Source organism: Marmota marmota, unplaced genomic scaffold, assembly GCF_001458135.2.
Source record: "Marmota marmota marmota unplaced genomic scaffold, marMar, whole genome shotgun sequence".
In the NCBI taxonomy this organism is placed as follows: Eukaryota; Metazoa; Chordata; class Mammalia; order Rodentia; family Sciuridae; genus Marmota; species Marmota marmota.
Window position 1 is genome coordinate 390,317 of NW_025999982.1, and position 19,727 is coordinate 410,043.

General features: G+C 44.3%; 3 protein-coding genes across 4 annotated transcripts; 1 reads left to right on the top strand and 2 right to left on the bottom strand.

Moving 5' to 3' along the window:
• Positions 1 to 251: 251 nt before the first annotated feature.
• On the bottom strand, positions 252 to 1,885 carry Lsm2 (LSM2 homolog, U6 small nuclear RNA and mRNA degradation associated). The gene is made up of 4 exons (XM_015487319.2): positions 1,821 to 1,885; positions 1,012 to 1,042; positions 837 to 896; positions 252 to 739 (listed from the first exon to the last, which is right to left on the bottom strand). The coding sequence occupies exons 1-4, from the start codon at positions 1,883 to 1,885 to the stop codon at positions 614 to 616; spliced, it is 282 nt and encodes a 93-aa protein (XP_015342805.2). The 3' UTR covers positions 252 to 613.
• Positions 1,886 to 6,947: 5,062 nt separating this feature from the next.
• Positions 6,948 to 13,896, bottom strand: LOC107143735 (heat shock 70 kDa protein 1-like). Of its 2 annotated transcripts, none has more exons than XM_015487457.2 (2): positions 12,906 to 13,896; positions 6,948 to 9,319 (listed from the first exon to the last, which is right to left on the bottom strand). In XM_015487457.2, the coding sequence occupies exon 2, from the start codon at positions 9,304 to 9,306 to the stop codon at positions 7,381 to 7,383; it is 1,926 nt and encodes a 641-aa protein (XP_015342943.1). In that variant the 5' UTR covers positions 9,307 to 9,319; positions 12,906 to 13,896; the 3' UTR covers positions 6,948 to 7,380. The 2 variants fall into 2 exon arrangements, with proteins under 2 accessions (XP_015342943.1, XP_048660995.1); XM_048805038.1 differs by having other exon boundaries at positions 12,715 to 13,896.
• A 101-nt stretch (positions 13,897 to 13,997) lies between these two features.
• On the top strand, positions 13,998 to 16,537 carry LOC107143736 (heat shock 70 kDa protein 1). Its single transcript, XM_015487458.2, has one exon. It carries the CDS (start codon positions 14,351 to 14,353, stop codon positions 16,274 to 16,276), a length of 1,926 nt encoding a protein of 641 aa, XP_015342944.1. The 5' UTR covers positions 13,998 to 14,350; the 3' UTR covers positions 16,277 to 16,537.
• Positions 16,538 to 19,727: the final 3,190 nt, after the last annotated feature.

The following is a 19,727-nucleotide window of genomic DNA, read 5'->3' on the forward strand; positions in this document are numbered from 1 at the left end:
TGTCCGCCCAAAACTAAAACAATAAATATTAAAAAGTTAAAAAAAAAAAAAAAAAAGAAAAGAAAAACAAAAGGGAAAACATGTAGGTAGGGGCACGTTCAGGAGACATGGTGTAGTCTGGCTGAAGAAGTTGTGTTGGTTTCTTGGCTGGGGGAATGGAGAGTACCAGGGCGTGGATAAATTCAACATCTTTCCTACCGGCCGCGCCTCCACCCCCAGCTTCCTGCCCAAAACACACCACAGAACCAGAATTCAAATTTGCATCATAAATTTTATTCCCGATGCGGGACAGATTTTTTCCATCCCCAAAATGAATCACAGGCTGCCCTGGTGAGAGTTAAGAAATTCTCCCACTATCCCCAGGGAATGAATGGAAAGACAAGTGCTGGGGACAGGAAAGGCTTTGCAGTTCCCCAACCTATTTATCTTTCCCTTCTCAACAGAGGATAGCTGCTCTTTGCTATTATTCCTCTCATCGTCTAAATCCCTTTAGGAAAAAAAAAAAGCCATCACTTAAAAAAAAAAAAAAAAAAAAAAAACCACCTCAAGTATTGGGGAGACATAGGTTATGGGGTAACCAATAGAAAAGGCAGAGGAAAAGGAACAGTGGCAATCACTGCTTCTGCTGCAGGGCTTCCTTCCTTGCTGCATCCTGTAGCAACTGTGTATCCACTTCGTCTGCTGGCAACTGCACATAACGGACCACTGAGCCCCGGATGAAGCAGTTCTTCACTGATAACTAAACAAAGACACGTAAAAACACCCTTAAAAATTCCTCTAAACACCCAAGGACCTTTGCTTTGGAGGTGTTTCCTCTTTTCCAACCCCAAACTCACCATGTGAGGATATTTCTCAGGGTCTGTAACACTGATGTCAGTTAGTTTGATGTTGAGATACTAAGAAAGGAAGATGAACATCATTATTAACCCTAGGAGACAAGTTGTAAGTACCCAACCCTTAGTTTTTCCTCTCACTTCCCAAGAACAAATTCTGAGCCTTGCTATTTCTCACCTGATCCACAGAATGGAGGGTTCCACAGATGCTGTCAAGGACAAAGAGGGAAAGAACTAAATTAATTTATACTGAAGTCAACATAGAGGTAATTTCAGAGATAGCATGACAACATCACTAAGGTCAAGGCCTTAAGCCAGAAAAGGCAGAACAAAAAGGGCATTCCTAAGCCCTGGTATGGTAAAGATAGAGCTGCCAGAATGATTTATTTTAGACTTCACATCTTCTTTCCCTAAACCAACCCATTCTTTGTATGTGTGTGGTGCTGGGATTGAACCCATGGACTTGTACATGCAAGGCAAGCACTCTACCAATTGAGCTATATCCCCAGCCCCCCAACCCATTCTTAATAGCTACCATTAAACAGTAATTATGGGATAGAACTATATTTAATAATCTTTACAGCTATCTTTCCTAGATAGCTATCACCATCCAGGGACTCAGATATGTAACTTGCCCAAGTTTAGTACAAACAAACAGACATTAGTCCAAGTCTGTCTGATACCCAGAACCATCAGCTAGGGTCCCCCTGTATGTCCTGCCAGTACTGGGGACTGAGCCCAGAGTCATTTTGCCATCGAACTATACATTCTCAGCCCTTTTAAAGAGACAGGCTCTCACTAAGTTGCCCAGGATGACTTGCTACCCTCCTATCAGAGAAAGCTGGAATTACAGGTATGTACCACTCTGCCCAGCCCATCAGCTGTTTTTAAACATATATTGCCCTAGAGCCTTTCTTTTCATTTTAGAAAGGCAATTAAAGAGCAGTTATTCTTAGGAAAAAATTATTTAACACACCACACACACACTTTGTAGGTGTTTCCTCTTCTTTAACCAACACAGCGCTGGGGATAAAACACACAGCCTTGAGCATGTTAGGCAAGCACTCACCAAGCCACACCCCCAGCCCATATTTTTTGTGTTGGAATCTGAGCCTCATATGTAGTAAAGGTATTATTATTGATGATGCAGGCACAAGCCATGACCTTTCCCTTCTCCAATCCTCAAGCCCCCTGAAAGGTTAATGAGGAATGTTATCAAAACATCAATATTGGGGCTGGGGTTGTAGCTCAATGGCAGAGTGCTTGCCTAGCATGTGTGAGGCACTGAGTTCAATTCTCAGCACCACATATAAATAAATAAAATAAAGGTCATTGACTATAAAAATATTAAAAAAAAAATCAGTACTGGGCTGGAGGGGATGTAGCTCAGTGGGAGAGCACTGAGCCTAACATTTGCAAAGCCCTGAGTTCAATCCCTAGTACCACAAAAAAAAAAAAAAGCAGTGCCATACACATTACCTACCTCCCAACTTCCCAACTTCTTTTATACCTATCAATGACTTCATCGATATTTAAGTCTTACAACTTCAAATCTTATTAGTCTCACTTCTTTACGTCCCATGAATCCCTATTTTTATGCTGACTTGAACAGTTTTTTAATTCCATTTCTAGTTTGACTTCTACAAACCAAGGTCTTATTACTTTGCAATTCAAACCAGGTCAGCCTTCCACCTGGCCACCCTGACCATAACTGTACTACATGTCATCACAAGATTTTAAGTGTCTTAGAATTGTGATTCTGAAACACTCATGTGTATTTAAGGTTTCATGAGCCTGAAACAAAAGAGAAAACACAGGATGAAGTAGTTGAAAGTACATATGGTAAGCTACAGGTTGTCAATAATTTTTCTAAGAATAACTGCTCTTTAATTGTCCTTCCTAATTTTTCTGGTATTAAAAAATAAAAACTTAAGCAAAGTGACTGTAACACATGGCAGATTTTTAGCCAGGTATGGTGGTGCTTGCCTGCATCCAGGCTACCTGAGAGGCTGAGGCAGGAGAATCACAAATCCAAGTCTAGCTATGGTAACTTAGCAAGACCCCATCTCAAAACTGGAAAAAAAAAAATTTTTTTTTTTCATGATGTTGAGGATTGAACCAAGGCAAGGGCTCTACCACCAAGTTATATTCCCAGCTCTCAAAATAATTTGTTTTAGGGCTGGGGATATAGCTCAGTTAGTAGAGTACCTCCTCACATGCATAAGGCCCTGGGTTCAATATCCAGCACCAAAAATAAATAAATAAATAAAGTGTTGCAGCCAAACACAATGGCACTCACCTATAATCCCAGTGACCTGAGAGGCCAGAGGGAAGAGGATCCCAAGTTCAAGGCAGTCTCAGCCACTCAAAGAGACCCTGTCTCAAAATTTTAAAAATACTACAAAAGAAAAGGGCTGAGGGTGCAATGGTAATGAAACCCTGGGTTCAATCCCCAGTTTTCCAATCAAAAAAAGTGCCAGGGATGGAGCTCAGTAGTAGAGCATTTGCCTAGCATGCACAAGGAAGGCCTTGGGTTTAATCAACAATAAGGGAGAAAAAATAGATATAATTGGATTTTGGTATTGGTTGTGTCACTCACTAGTTTTGTATACTTCAAAGTTTCTTAGCATATCTAAACTTGTTTCTTTATGAGTAAAACAGCAACAATGGTGTATGCACAGGGGTGTTGTGAGATTAAATGAATTAATGAACGTCAAGTATTCAGAGCAGTCCTTAGTGGACAGGAGGTCTTCAAATTTTAGCTATTTTTCTTTAAGCACTTGTATACCTGGCCTAAGCTAGGCACTAGGTACACAGGGGTGAGCTTAAACATGGTCCTGGCCCTGTAAGAACAGGCTATAAACAGAATACATACTTCTATGAAATCAAAATCTGAGTCACATCCACTAAGAAAATACTCTGTGCTAGAGGGTTCTAATGTGACTAGAATAACCAGGAAAAATCTTTCCAAAGACACAGTATTTAATCCAAATCCTGAAAGATAATCAGGAGATAATAATATAAGAGGGTAGGGGATGCAAAAGCAGTATATAGACAAAAGGAACTGTGTTGATCTCTGATTATCAATTATATTTTCTTTAACATAAGGGTGATCATGCCACATGCAAGTGCTTTCCTTATAATTTCATTCTTCTTTTTATTTATTTATTTATTTTTGGTTACCAGGGATTAAACCCAGGGACACTTAACCTCTGAGTCACATCCCCAGCCCTTTTAATATTTTGAGACAGGGCCTCGATAAATTGCTGAGGCTGGCTTTGAACTTGCAATCCTCCTGCCTCAACCTTAATTGTGTCTGGCCTTCTCATCTCATTCTTAAGGTATATGATATGGAAATACCACAATTTAACTAACTCCCTTTGTTCCCCTTTCTTTGTGTTACTGGGGTATTGAACCCAGGATCCCACAAGTGCTAGTCAAGAGCTTTCCACTGAGCTACATCCTCAGCCCTTTATTTTAGAGACTGGGTCTTATTAAGTTGTCAAGACATATTTATACATTATTTATGTAACTGATTCTCAGATTTCTGGAAGTTGAAACAAAAGAGTATTTAAGTTAATAATAAGGAAAAAAAAAAAAAGCCTGTTGCTTTTGGGAAAAAATGTAGAGACCTCAGAGACCTCCATTCTCTGACCTGTCTCACACTTTTTATTTATTTATTTGTTTTGGTAGTTGCAGATGGAGAGAATGTCTTTGTTTAATTGGTTTATTTTTATGTGGTGCTAAGGATTGAACCCAGTACCTCACACATGCTAGGGAAGGCTCTGTCACTGAGCTACAGCCCCAACCCTGTTTCACATCTTTAATAAGAACTAGATATTTCTTTATATTTTCCAATACATCATACAACTCCCCAGCTATTTTTTTTTTTTTTTTTGGTCTCATGGATTGAACTCAAGGGCACTCAACACTGAGCCACATCCCCAGCCGTATTTTGTATTTTGGTTAGATACAGGATTTCACTGAGTTGCCTAGCGCCTCCTGTTTTGTGAGGCTGGCTTTGAACTAGCGATCCTCCTGCCTCAGCCTCCTGAGCAGCTGGGATTACATTCCNTCTCCAATGAACCAGTTAATATTTTTGTGTTGAGCTGACAGGTTGTTTTGACATCTTTTAGACACAGACAAACAAAGAATGAAAACAAATTGGCAGCCACCTTTCACAGCTCCTGATTATAGGCACGAAGCAATCAAACACACCTGCAAGAAAGCCTGAAATGCAGGCTTTGATGGACCTTTGTTCAAGGTCCCCACCAAGCTCTTCTCCTTCATGAGGTTTTTTTCTGCTAAAGTAACCTTGGGACATGTCTGGGTCCTGGGTTGATCACAGAGAGAGACTTATCTGTAATGCTTACACTCAAAGCAGATGTTTAACTACAGCTGATGTGCTCCATCATCGTGGAGGCAAGTACGAGAGCATGAAGGAGTGCTTTCTATACATAGAACATGCTGGAATTTAGAGACCAAGCCTGTATGTGGGAAGAGGTGATCAAATAATTAGGATTTGACCTAGCTTCCTAATCCTGGAATTGTAAAGCCTTAAGTTGAAAGGTTAGAGTGTTATGGGAGTCCAAGAGGTCTTACTTTATGTAAAGTGGTGTCAGTTTTGGAAATTGATATTATAGAGATGGATCCAAAAGAGATTTGAATCTATTAAGAAAAAATATGACTATTATATGTTAGGAAGGAAGTTGTTATGTTCAGGTATTTTGTCTTAATCTACTTCTCTATGTACTTCTTGAGTCCCACTTAGGGAAAGGGTCTGGGGCTGGATGAATGATGGTCTTGGCAGGTGTCTCTCCTCTGATGTAGCAGGACAAGCATCAGCCCTGTCTGAGATCAGAAGCCTGCCCACCTTTCTGCTCTTAGCATTCCTGGAGCACATTTCCTGGGAACAGGTATGGCCTTTGCTTCAAGGACCACTCCAACCTTGTCAGGCCGGTCCTCATTCAATAGCAAATACACAATCAGTGAGCTCTCAAAACCAGTGGCAGAGAGAGTTATATGGTGAACAGGAGAGGGGGACATAGCGACAGCTTTCCCAAAACTTTGAAGTTCTGGTCAGGAGGCCATGAATAAAATCTCATCTGTGTCATCAAGAGCAAGTTACTGGGATTTCCTAAGGAGTAAAATGCTCCTCTGGAGTTAGCATGAAGGTAGAATGAGATGATCTTTTTTGAGTATTGCTTTGGTATATTATTTAAAAATATCTTTCTATGTGTAGATGATAAAGATGTTATTTTGCTAAAAAGTTTTTTTTTTTTTAATTTGAGTTTTTTGAGGGGGAGGGGATGGAGTAGAGAGAGAGAGAGAGAATTTTTTAATATTTATTTTTTTGGTTCTCGGCGGACACAACATCTTTGTTTGTATGTGGTGCTGAGGATCGAACCCGGGCCGCACGCATGCCAGGCGAGCGTGCTACCGCTTGAGCCACATCCCCAGCCCTCAGGGGAGTCTTTTTATCAAAAGTTCCCAGTAAATAGATTTCTCCTAGCCTTAATTACTTTTTTTTTTAAATTCATTTGTTCTTTTTGTTTGTTTTAGGTGCTGGGGATTGAATCCAGGGCCATAGGTGTGCTAAGCTTGTGCTCTACACTGGCTTACACCCCTAGCCTCACTCTCCATATTTATATACTTTTGCCAAGGGCTGTTCTATAAAGGATTAGAATTAAACAGACTGTGGCTCCAGGTGGCAATAACCCACTGTAATGTTTCACTTCCAGACACAAATGCAATTAAATATGTAATATGATAGCTGAAAATATTTTTTCATGGAATAAGACTATAAATTTTCCATTTCTCATCTTGCATAAATGTAAATTTGTCAGGAGTTTGTTGAAATCGTTTCTACATGTAAAGGACATAATGGATTCTGTGAGTTGAGCCCAGCCACAAATACTGGATCTCCTGGACCCCACCTATAATGAATGGGGACATCAAACAGGGTTTGCACCCTCACCCCCAGCTGAATCCTAAACCTGCATGTAACTGGTTATGAGAAGTAACCATAGTAAACAACTACTCCATTTAGGCTAAAGGTACCTGAGGATTGAAAAATATTTTTTGTTTGAAACAATGAGCTCATGAAAATCCAAATACTTTGCCCTTACCAGTTTAATCGTTCACAGTGAGCTCACAATCAGAGAACATATATTCTCTATGAACTCTCCTGTTCTTTACTTTTCAAGTTACACTCATAGCCTAAAGATACCAGAAGTAATTTCCTTTAGGAACAAATTTACTGACAATCATCCACACAGGAAAGAGAAAGCTGGGGTGGCTGGAAATAAATAACAGATAATCAAATCCATCAAATGGTTCAAAGAGGGGCCAAGTTTTCCTAATAGTCCATTTCAGAGTTACAGAGAAGACGGAGTATGAAAAGATGATGAATGAGACGCCTCCATTAGAATCCCAAAGTAATGTTAACTTAGGTTCAGTTCCAGTCAAGAATCATAATTGGTGTTTGAAAATGAAGAGAATAAAATTCACCTATAGGCACCCTAGAGCCCTCCCGTTCCAGAAAAGATTAATCTACTTCTTCAATGGTAGGGCCAGTGGCAGGCCTTCCAGGTGTATATCCTGTTCCACAGGTAGGCCCAGTGCATCCTCCCTGGTAGAGCTTTGTGATGATGGGGTTACACACCTGCTCCAATTCCTTTCTCTTATGATCATACTCATCTTTCTCAGCGAGTTGATTTGCCTCCAACCAGGAAAGGACTTCATTGCATTTACTCAAAATTTTCTTTTTATCAGATTCACTAATCTTGTCCTTCAAACCTTCATCACTCACAGCACTCTTCATGTTAAAAGCATAGGATTCTAGAGCATTTTTGGCAGCAATTTTCTCCCTCTGCATCTCATCTTCAGCTTTATATTTCTCTGCATCCAAAACCATGCACTCGATCTCCTCCTTGCTCAGGCGGCCCTTGTCATTGGTGATGGTGATCTTATTGGCCTTGCCCGTGCTCTTGTCCATGGCTGTGACATTAAGAATTCCATTGGCATCAATGTCAAAGGTCACCTCAATCTGAGGAACTCCCCTGGGTGCAGGAGGTATTCCAGTCAGGTCAAAGCGCCCCAGTAGGTTGTTGTCACGTGTCATAGCCCGTTCACCCTCATATACCTGGATCAGCACCCCAGGTTGGTTATCTGAATATGTGGTGAAGATCTGTGTCTGCTTAGTGGGGATGGTGGAATTACGCTTAATCAGCACAGTCATCACACCCCCAGCTGTCTCTAACCCTAGAGACAGAGGGGCCACGTCCAACAAAAGCAGATCCTGTACCTTTTCAGATTTGTCACCCATCAAAATGGCTGCCTGTACTGCAGCCCCATAGGCTACTGCCTCATCAGGATTGATGCTCTTGTTGAGATCACGTCCATTAAAATAGTCCTGAAGCAGTTTCTGCACCTTAGGGATGCGAGTGGAGCCCCCTACTAAAACAATGTCATGGATTTTAGCCTTATCCATCTTGGCATCTCGAAGAGCTTTTTCCACAGGTTCCAGGGTACCCCTAAACAGGTCTGCACACAGCTCTTCAAACCGGGCTCTGGTGATAGATGTGTAGAAGTCAATGCCTTCATAAAGTGAATCAATTTCCAGATTGGCTTGGGTGCTGGATGATAGGGTCCTCTTGGCTCGCTCACAGGCGGTACGCAAACGCCTCACAGCTCGCTTGTTCTGGCTGATATCTTTCTTGTGTTTCCTTTTGAACTCCTCTACAAAGTGGTTCACAAGCCTGTTGTCGAAGTCCTCTCCACCTAGGTGGGTGTCCCCAGCTGTAGCCTTTACTTCAAAAATCCCATCATCTATGGTCAGGATGGACACATCAAATGTGCCTCCACCCAAATCAAAGATGAGTACATGTCGCTCTCCCTGACCTGCCTTATCTAAGCCATACGCAATGGCAGCAGCTGTGGGTTCATTGATGATTCTTAGCACATTGAGTCCTGCAATCACACCTGCATCCTTGGTGGCCTGGCGTTGAGAGTCATTGAAATAGGCCGGTACAGTGATCACAGCATTGGTGATCAGGTGGCCTAAAAAAGCCTCTGCAGTTTCCTTCATCTTAGTCAATACCATTGAAGAAATTTCTTCAGGGTAGAAAGCTTTTTTCTCCCCTTTATAGGACACCAGCACCTTGGGCTTGCCTCCTTCATTGATCACTTGAAAAGGCCAAAGTTTCATATCTGACTGCACAACAGGATCATTAAATTTCCTGCCAATCAGACGTTTGGCATCAAAGACAGTGTTCTGAGGATTCATGGCTACCTGGTTTTTGGCTGCATCCCCAATAAGCCGTTCTGTATCCGTGAAGGCCACATAGCTGGGGGTGGTGCGGTTGCCCTGGTCATTGGCAATGATCTCCACCTTGCCATGCTGGAACACCCCTACACAAGAATAGGTGGTACCCAAGTCGATGCCTATGGCTGTTCCCTTAGCAGCAGCCATGGGTTTCCGAGGCCTGTGGAAGAGAATGAGATACTGTTTTGGCAGAGTTCTATTTATTTATTTAGAGTAACAAATGATCATTCAGTTTTCTAAAAAAAACACAACTATGAGAATAAACCTAGCCAAGACTCATGAGCCCTTGAAATACAGGTAGAAGCCCTGACACAGCCTGCAAAATGTTTTTCTTCATAACACACATTTCTAGGGTTTCATGTTTTGTCACTTCTTACAGGGGAAAGAAAACCAACTAAAGGGCCAGGTTTGTGGCTCAGTGGTAGAGTGCTTGCCCCTAGCATGTGTGAGGCACTAGGTTCAATCCCTGGTACCAAATAAATAAATAAATAAATAAATAAATGTATTATGTCCATCTACAATTAAGAAAAAATATTTTTAAAAAAGAAAGAAAAACCAATTAGAAACTGCTGGGCATGGTGGCACACATCTCTAGTCCAGCTGAGACAGGAGGACTACAAGTTCAAGACTAGCTTCAGTAATTTCGTGAGACCCCGTCTCAAAAAAATAAAAAGGAGTCGGGTGTTGTGGTGCATGCCTGTAATCCCCACAGCTCAGCTCTGGAGGCTGAGGCAGGAAGATCAAAAGTTCAAAACAAAAGCAAGGCACTAAGTAATTCAGTAAGACCCTGTCTCTAACTAAAATATAAAATAGGGCTGGAGATGTGGCTCAGTGGCTGAGTGTACCTGAGTTCAATCCCTGGTACCCAAAAATATAAAATAAAAAGGACTAGGGATATGACTCAGTGGTTAAATGTCTATAGGTTTAATCCCCAGTACCAAAACAACAATAAAAAACTAGTCAACTGGCAAAACAACACAGGGACATGCACAGTTAACCACCTTCCTACTGCCAAATTTGCTCCCTATTCAATCTGAACACTGTCCATCAGACAAGGTTGCAGTCTTGAAATCAGTGATGATCTTGGCCTATATTCATTTTGAAGCTATATCCTATGTTAACAGGAATCCATTTTATCATCATCAATTAAATGTAGCTTTCAAAAGGTGTCAGGCATATTCTTAGGAATCACCCTGCCATGGTCCTCGCTTTCAGGTTCTGAATGGGATGCTGGCACAGCTTCTTTTTCTGAACCATGGGGAACCCATGAATTGTTCCTTCTATCTGTGGCCTGAAGATACAGTTTAATTTTGGATCCATCACCTGAGAAACAGTCTTCTCAATTCTTGCTTCTAACATCCCTAAATGAACCACATTCTGCTTCAGGCAATTTCAAAACTGGTTCATTGTAGGATTCCAGTCCTGCCTATCCAGTTGTGTTGACACTAAATTATACACTTTATGCTTCAGTTTTTTTTTTAAGTATTTTTAGTTGTAGATGGACACAATATATTGGTGCAGAGAATCAAACTCAGTGCCTCACACATGCTAGGCAAGCACTCTACCACTGAGCCACAACCCCAGCCCTATGCCTCAGGTTTTTGTTAAGATAATTTAGAGTCCTATCAGGTAATTCTGGGGAAACTGTTGATAAGACCCCGGTTCTTGAAGGGCTGGGCATTGTGGCACATGCCTGTAATCCCAGTGGCTCAGGAGGCTGAGGCAGGAGTTCAAATCAGATTGAAGGTTCAAAGCCAGCCTCAGCAACCTCAACCCAGTGAGACCCTGTCTCTAAATAAAATGCAAACCAGGGCTGCAGATGTAGCTCAGTGGTGGAGTACCCCTGATTCCTGATTTCAATCCCCAGTACCAAAAAAGAAGAAGAAGAAGAAGATCCCAGTTCTTGGGCTGCTACATGAGGACAGCCATGAAACCCAACTGGGTCACCAGTAAGCAGTGAGGCCAGGCTGGTTCATGTAACCCCCATACCTGAAGGTGGCCCTCACTGTTGCTGAAGGCTGGAGAGGGGTCTGCCCTGCTTCCCTCAACCATGGGTATATGATTTCTTCTCCAAATGAGGGCCCAGGTTGTGCAGAAGTGGCAGAGGACACAGAAGCAGGTGGCAGTGGTGATAGTGGTGAGAGAGTGTGGAGGTGGAAGTTTCTGAGGCAGAGTGGTGTATTTTTTAATTTTGGGGGTAAAATATACATAAAACATAACATCTTTTTTTTTCCTGGTACCAGGGATTGAACCCGGGGCACTTAACCACAGCCTTTTTTTATATTTTATTTAGAGACAGGGTTTTGCTGAGCTGCTTAGGGCATTGCTAAGTTGCTGAGGCTGGCTTTGAACTCGAGATCCTCCTTCCTCAGCCTCCCTATCTGCTGGGATTACAGATGTTTGCCACTGTGCCTGGCTCATCTTCACAATTTTTAAGGGTAGCATTCACTAGTAAGGTTTTTTTTTTTTTGGTACTGAGGGATTGAATTCAAGGGCATATGACCACTGAGCCACATCCTCAGCCCTATTTTGTATTTTATTTAGAAACAGGGTTCTCACTGAGTTACTTAGTGCCTCACCTTTGCTGAGGCTGGCTTTGGTCCTGCTTAGCCTCCAGAGCCCAGCCACTGGGATTACAGGCATGTGTTCACTAGTAAGTGTAATCACAGTGGTGTCCAACCAATCTTCAGAACTCTATAATCTTGCAAAACTGAAACTCTACACTCATTAAACAGCTTCCTTTCCACACCAGACCCCACCCCACCCCCTTCTAACAATCCCTATTCTTCTGTCTGTATGAATTTTGACTACTTTTAATACTTCCTAAGTGGAATTATACAGTATTTATCCTTTAGTGGTTTGGCTTGTTTAATTTTGCAGGTCATCCTAATCTGTTATGTGCTACATTTCAAAATTTCCTTCGTTTCTAAGGCTGAATAATATCTATTAGGTGCATGTACCATCTTTTATTTACCCATGCGTTGTTACATACATGGATACTTACATTGTTTACACCTTTCAATTATTGTGAATAACACTGTTATGAAAGTAGGTATACAAATATATTGATGTCTTGTTTTCAAGATAAAAGAGCTTATTGGACATGGTAGCAAAAAAGTAGCTGAGAAGCTACTCAAAAGAGCTGAGAGGGAAGTGGGTGTATATTCTCAGTTTTTCACAGGATCTGATTCAATTGTCTTTTTCCTGTGTCTGAGATCATTTTATTGGGATCACACCTGTCTCCTGTTCTCCTATTAATTAATGTGCTGGAGTCAGCACATTAACCACCATTCTTGGAATTTACTACTTTCCTTGCTCTATTAGAAATTCATGGAGAGTGATTTGGAACACCCTGAAGATGGCTGCTTGGAACCCAATAAAGCCTTTATAAGATTTCTCCAGAGAAGCGAGGGAGCTCCAGGCAGTTTCTTTATCCTTCTCTCGAAATATAACCCCTGTTTTCTGGAGCCAATAGCATAACCAGAAAGGGCTTAGGGTCTTACTTCCATCTCTGCCACCCTCCACCCCGCCCCACTCTCTAGAGTACATCCAAACCTCTTTCTACCAGCTCTCGCCGATCCGTTACTCTAGCGTTCCTGAAGAGATCCTCTTTCCCTTGTATGACAACGCCCCCACGCCTCAGTCTTACTTAAACCAACTGAGAGACTTTCCAACACTTTGTCAAACAAGGATCCACTGGCCTTACACGTCCCTACCACATTCCAACCAGAGCCCTCCAGGATCACCTGCTGTCTCGCCGCCTACGCTCCAGTTTGGAAATGTCCGGATGTGGAGTCCCTCCAAGTGGGAGCTCCCTTAATATGCAACTTGATCAGCCGGCGTCCCCCCACCCCCCACCCCGCCCTGCCCTGTAACTTTGAGCCAGCTCGGTGCAGTTACCCAGATTCCTAAACTAGCCCGTGAGGTCAGAGGCGGCATCGCCATTGTAACGCTACTGGAAAGGGCTGCGTCATCAGACACGCCCTCCAAACCTGGCTGTGTCAACATACAAGTCCCCACCAACAACTCATCTCCACCGCCTAAACTCTTCAGATTGCGACAGCCAAGAAGTCCATACAATCAGTCAACAGTTCTACAACGACAAGGCTAAAGCTGATCTTCCCCCTCAAAGGAGGGCAGCTGCGGGCAAGAGGAAGGCACAGCTGATCCAACTGATGGGAACCTTAATTCTAACACTGCTTGTTTACACAATTGCTTTTCTTTTCAAAACCTAAACCTTCCCGCCCAACTCGAGGATATTTCATTATGTAGTTAAAAAGTTATGTAAAAAGTAAAAGCTCGGGGGCTGGGGTTGTGGCTCAGAGGTAGAGGGCTCGCCTACCATGCGTAAGGTACCAGGTTCGAACCTCATCACCACATAAAATAAGATAGATATTGTGTCCACCTATAACTAAAAAATAAATGTTTTTTTTAAAGGTAAAAGCTCTATTACAGCATTTCCTTTCCATTTTAAAGCCAAGATGGGAACAAGGACCGGGGAGGACAAACATTCCTCAAGCAGCACAGGCGATATGGCCCAATCAGTCCTTTCGGTCCACCATTAACCCCCCCCCCTTAAACCTCCGCGAATTTCTGTGTCCCGCTGACAGGCTTTATTCCTTCCTTAAACACTCAGAACTCGTCTGATTCCCACCAGCCACTCACCGCCCTACAACCCAAGCCTAAAGCTGGCCCTTGCGGTCATTTCACACTAAGGGGTTGGCCGCCAGCAAAGCCATGGAAACCGAGGCGACAACAACCTCCTGCCCCCCTCCGCACTCGCCCTCCCCTCCGAGCTCCCGATCCCCTCCAGTGAACCCCAGAAGCGTCTGGAGAGTTCTGGGGAGGGACGGCACCCTCGCCTCTGATTGGTCCTGGGAGGACAGGGGCAGAACGCCAGGAGAAACCCCTGGAACATTCCGGTCCGGACAGCCTCATCTGGCACAGCGATTGGCCGAGGAGGGAGCAGGCGGGGCTCCATGGCGACGTATAAAGCCCCAGCGGGCGGCAGGCTGAGCAACGGCGAGCCTCAGCAGCAGCAGCTGGCATAGGCGGCTTTCCAGCGTTCTGTGAGCGCACACCCGAGCGGTCGGCTTTCGACTTTCATCCAGGACCGAGCTTTTCTTCGCGGGTCGCGTCCCCCCACCGCAGCCAGAAGCTCAGCTTAGATCCCAGAGAGCGGAGCACCGACATGGCCAAAGCCACGGCGATCGGCATCGACCTGGGCACCACCTACTCTTGCGTGGGGGTGTTCCAGCACGGCAAGGTGGAGATCATCGCCAACGACCAGGGCAACCGCACTACACCCAGCTACGTGGCCTTCACGGACACCGAGCGGCTCATCGGCGATGCGGCCAAGAACCAGGTGGCGCTGAACCCGCAGAACACGGTGTTCGACGCGAAGCGGCTGATCGGCCGCAAGTTCGGCGACCCGGTGGTGCAGTCGGACATGAAGCACTGGCCCTTCCAGGTGATCAACGACGGCGACAAGCCCAAGGTGCAGGTGAGCTACAAGGGCGAGAGCAAAGCGTTCTACCCGGAGGAGATCTCTTCCATGGTGCTGACCAAGATGAAGGAGATCGCCGAGGCGTACCTGGGCTACCCGGTGACCAACGCGGTGATCACCGTGCCGGCCTACTTCAACGACTCGCAGCGCCAGGCCACCAAGGACGCGGGCGTGATCGCCGGGCTCAACGTGCTGAGGATCATCAACGAGCCCACGGCGGCCGCCATCGCCTACGGCCTGGACCGCACCGGCAAGGGGGAGCGCAACGTGCTCATCTTTGACCTGGGAGGAGGCACCTTCGACGTGTCCATCCTGACGATCGACGACGGCATCTTCGAGGTGAAGGCCACTGCCGGCGACACGCACCTGGGCGGGGAGGACTTCGACAACCGGCTGGTGAACCACTTCGTGGAGGAGTTCAAGAGGAAACACAAGAAGGACATCAGCCAGAACAAGCGAGCTGTGAGGCGGCTGCGCACCGCCTGCGAGAGGGCCAAGAGGACCCTGTCGTCCAGCACGCAGGCCAGCCTGGAGATCGACTCCCTATTCGAGGGCATCGACTTCTACACGTCCATCACCAGGGCGAGGTTCGAGGAGCTGTGCTCCGACCTGTTCCGTGGCACCCTGGAGCCAGTGGAGAAGGCCCTGCGGGACGCCAAGCTGGACAAGGCGCAGATCCACGACCTGGTGCTGGTGGGCGGCTCCACCCGCATCCCCAAGGTGCAGAAGCTGCTGCAAGACTTCTTCAACGGTCGCGACCTCAACAAGAGCATCAACCCTGATGAGGCGGTGGCCTACGGGGCGGCGGTGCAGGCCGCCATCCTGATGGGGGACAAGTCAGAGAACGTGCAGGACCTGCTGCTGCTGGACGTGGCGCCCCTGTCGCTGGGGCTGGAGACGGCCGGGGGCGTGATGACCGCCCTGATCAAGCGCAACTCCACCATCCCCACCAAGCAGACGCAGATCTTCACCACGTACTCGGACAACCAGCCCGGGGTGCTGATCCAGGTGTACGAGGGCGAGCGGGCCATGACGCGAGACAACAACCTGTTGGGGCGCTTCGAGCTGAGCGGCATCCCCCCTGCCCCCAGGGGCGTGCCCCAGATCGAGGTGACCTTTGACATCGACGCCAACGGCATCCTGAACGTCACGGCCACCGACAAGAGCACGGGCAAGGCCAACAAGATCACCATCACCAATGACAAGGGCCGCCTGAGCAAGGAGGAGATCGAGCGCATGGTGCAGGAGGCAGAGAAGTACAAGGCCGAGGACGAGGTGCAGCGCGAGAGGGTGTCTGCCAAGAACGCCCTGGAGTCCTATGCCTTCAACATGAAGAGCGCCGTGGAGGACGAGGGGCTCAAGGGCAAGATCAGCGAGGCCGACAAGAAGAAGGTGCTGGACAAGTGCCAGGAGGTCCTTTCCTGGCTGGACGCCAACACCCTGGCCGAGAAGGATGAGTTTGAGCACAAGAGGAAGGAGCTGGAGCAGGTGTGTAACCCCATCATCAGTGGACTGTACCAGGGTGCGGGTGGCTCCGGGGCTGGAGGCTTTGGAGCTCAGGCCCCCAAAGGGGGCTCTGGGTCTGGCCCCACCATCGAGGAGGTGGATTAGAGGTCTTTCTTTCTTCCCTCCCTCCATGTTTTTCCTGTCGTTGAGACCCACTGTTGGGACTCCAGGGCTTTGCTGTTTGCCCTCTGTTATTATCCAACTTCAGTTTTCTGCTGCTGACTTTTTTCTAAAGTGACTGTTGTATCTGGAAGGTAACTATAGCTGAATGTCATTATATTTTTGTGGTGTAAGCCATGTGTTCTTTAGGTTTAATGTAAGTTAGCTCTGTGAGGATGTCTTTCCTCTTTTTTCTTGTCTTCATATCAACACTGCCNGGCTGTCATCTTTTTTTTTTTTTTTTTTTTGTAAGATTTTTTATTAGTCTCAAAGTTCATAAGTTAATAGCTGCTTTAGTGGATGAATGAGTTGTTGGAGTACTCTACAACACTATTCTTGGTGAAGTCAAGAAATATTAAGTTACTGGATACAGTAGCACACACCTGTAATTTCAGTAGCATGGGAGGTTAAAGCAGGAGGACCTCAAGTTCAAAGCCAGCATCAGCAATTTAACAAGGCCCTAAGCAACTTAGCAAATACCTGCCTCAAAACATAAAAAAGAGCTGGGGATGTGGTTCAGTGGTTAAGCACCCCTGGGTTCAATCCCAAGTTACAAAAAAAAAAAAAGAAAGAAAGAAAGAAAAGAAGATAGAAAAGAAAAAAAAAATTCTCTTTTAAAGAGATTTTTAAATAATAAGAAAATCTTATGTATCTAACCACGTACCTTTCCATTTAGTATGATTTTCTTTTGATCTGAAGGACATACATTATGAATTCTTTCACCCTCATTATGAATTCTTTCACCTTGAAATAGCTTCATTTGTGAAAGATACTTTTGCTGGGAAAGAATTCTAAATTTACAGCATTTTCCTTTCAGTCCTTCAAACACGTTGCGGCTGTCATCTTTTAAAGTGGGATTTTTGGGGCTGGGGATGTGGCTCAAGCAGTAGCGTGCTCGCCTGGCATGCAGGCGGCCTGGGTTCAATCCTTAGCACCACATACAAACAAAGATGTTGTGTCTGCCGAAAACTAAAAAATAAATATTAAAAAAAATTAAAAAAAAAAAAAAAAAAGTGGGATTTTTGATGCTTTGGTCTATAGTTATTTTTGAATGGATGCCAAAATAGTTGTCATTTAACTACCCCAGATAGCACATTAGGGAGATGTCACCTGAGAACATGTGCCTCAGTAGCAGAAAGACCTCAACATTTGAGTGCTGTAATGTAGTGCAGACACTACACTGGGACCTGGGGCCTTTTGTGTGTTACTTTATTCTCACTTTACCACACTTCCTTAGGTATTGCTGACATTCACAGGTGGACTTGTGGGGAGACTAATAAGTTACTAACAACTATAGTTGCTTAAATGGAAGGGAAAAAAAAATCATGAGTTCGGCAAAGATGTTCAACCTGGTTTCTAATTCAGAAGTTTTTGCCATACCATTGCAAGTCCACCACCAGATTTTGTTTATGCATGTCTAGTTTGAGCTTCTATTTCTACCTTAGGTTTTTTTTTTTTTTTTGTACTGGGGATTAAACTTCAGGGGCACTCCACTACTGAGCCACATCCCCAACCCTTTTTTGAATTTCATTTAGAGACAGGGTCTCACTGAGTTGCTTAGATCTTTGCTAAATTGCTGAGGCTGGCTTTGAATTCACAATCCTCCTGTCTCTGCCTCTGAGCTGCTAGGATTATAGGAGTGCACCACCAAGCTCGGCACTACCCTAGTTTTACAGTCAGTTACTCAAACTTTTATCTTTACTCTGTATACTCCTAAACAATTATGCCAACTATACAATAGGAATGATGATAAACTGTTAGTACTTATTAATTTAGAAAAATGTGGGGTGGGGCTTGGGTTGTGGCTTAGTGGTAGAGTGCTCACTTAGCACATGTGAGGCACTGGGTTTGATCCTTAGCACCACATAAAAATGAAATAAAGATATTGTGTCCACCTATAAAAAATTATATAATATATATATTATATAAATGTGGTGGAGGGGGGTGACTTGAAGTCCTAGATACAAACTACCCCTCCCTCCTGCCCTTTTTTTTTTCTTTTGAAATTCTTCATGTCCTTGCTGCTAACATCTTAGAATTAACAGCCTCGAGTTTTCTTTTTGGAAAACACCTGCCATAATCCCCAAGGATTGGGTAGTGATGCTCTTTAAAAATACTTCAGGATGACCTGGTTGGCCAGGCCTGGTGGTGCATCCTGTAATCACAGCAACCCCAGAAGCTGAGGCAGGAGGATTGCAAGTTCAAAACCAGCCTCAGCAAAGGTGAGATGCTGAGCAACTCAATGAGACTCTATCTCTAAATAAAATACAAAATAGGGCTGGGGATGTGGCTCAGTGGTTGAGTGCCCCTGAGTTTAATCCCCAGTACCAAAAAATAAAAAGAGCTAGTATATAACCTAGCATGTTCAGGGCCCTGGGTTCAATCCCCAGTACCACAAACAAAACAAGAGGCTGTAGAGCTGGGCATGGTAGGATACACATATTATCACTGCTATTGGGAGGCTGAGGCAAAAGAATCACTAAACCCAGGAGTTTGAGGCCAGTCTGGATGACTTAGTGAGATCTTGCCTCAAAAATAATCAGTTCTAGGAGTGATGAAAATATTTTGGAACTAAGTCCTGGTACATAGCTCAGTGATAGAACATACGCTTAGCATGGGTAAGGTCCTGGGTTTCATCCCCAGCACCACATGAAAATATATGTATTTTGGAATGCAGAACACTGTGAAGGAACTAAGTATCACTGAATTTCACACTTCAAAATGGTTGCTCAAAATTTTTTTCAAATACTTATTTTTTAGTTGTAAATACCTTTATTTATTTTTATGTGGTGCTAAGGATCAAACCCAGGGCCCTGAATATGCTAGGTGAGCATTCTACCCGTGAGCCACAACACCAGCCCCTCAAAAAAATTTTTAAAGTAGCCAGGCTTGGTGGCACATGCCTGTAAACCTGGTGGCTCAGTTCCAGAGGCTGAGACAGGAGAATTGCGAGTTCAAAGCCAGCCTCAGCAAAGATGAGGGGCTAAGCAACTCAGTAAGATCATGTCTCTAATAAAATACAAAATCTGGGGGGGGGGCCTGGGGATGTGGTTCAAGTGGTAGCGCGCTAAAAATAAAATAAAGATGTTGTGTCCACCAAAAACTAAAATATTAAAAAAAATTCTCTCTCTCTCTTAAAAAAATTAAATAAAATAAAAAATACACAAAATAGGGCTGGAGATGTGGCTCAGTGGTTGAGTGCCCCTGAGTTCAATCCCCAGTACAAAAATAAAATAAATCAAAATGGTTAATTTTAAATAAGTGAATTATTTATAGTACTGGTGATCAAACCTTATACATGCCAGGCAAGCACTCTACCACTGAGCTATATCACAACGTGTTAGTAAATTTTTTATTCTTTTTTTGGTACTGACTCAGGGGTTCTTTACCACCAAGC

Bases quoted from the DNA above. Each gene is read 5' to 3' on its own strand.
- Lsm2 (XM_015487319.2), bottom strand. From the start codon at position 1,885: ATGCTCAAGGCTGTGTGTTTTATCCCCAGCGCTGTGTTGGTTAAAGAA. The intron at 1,043-1,820 runs GTGTGTGTGTGG...TGTCCTTGACAG, and splicing joins GAAGAGGAAACACCTACAAA to CATCTGTGGAACCCTCCATT. The intron at 897-1,011 runs GTGAGAAATAGC...TTCCTTTCTTAG, and splicing joins CCCTCCATTCTGTGGATCAG to TATCTCAACATCAAACTAAC.
- LOC107143735 (XM_015487457.2), bottom strand. From the start codon at position 9,306: ATGGCTGCTGCTAAGGGAACAGCCATAGGCATCGACTTGGGTACCACC.
- LOC107143736 (XM_015487458.2), top strand. From the start codon at position 14,351: ATGGCCAAAGCCACGGCGATCGGCATCGACCTGGGCACCACCTACTCT.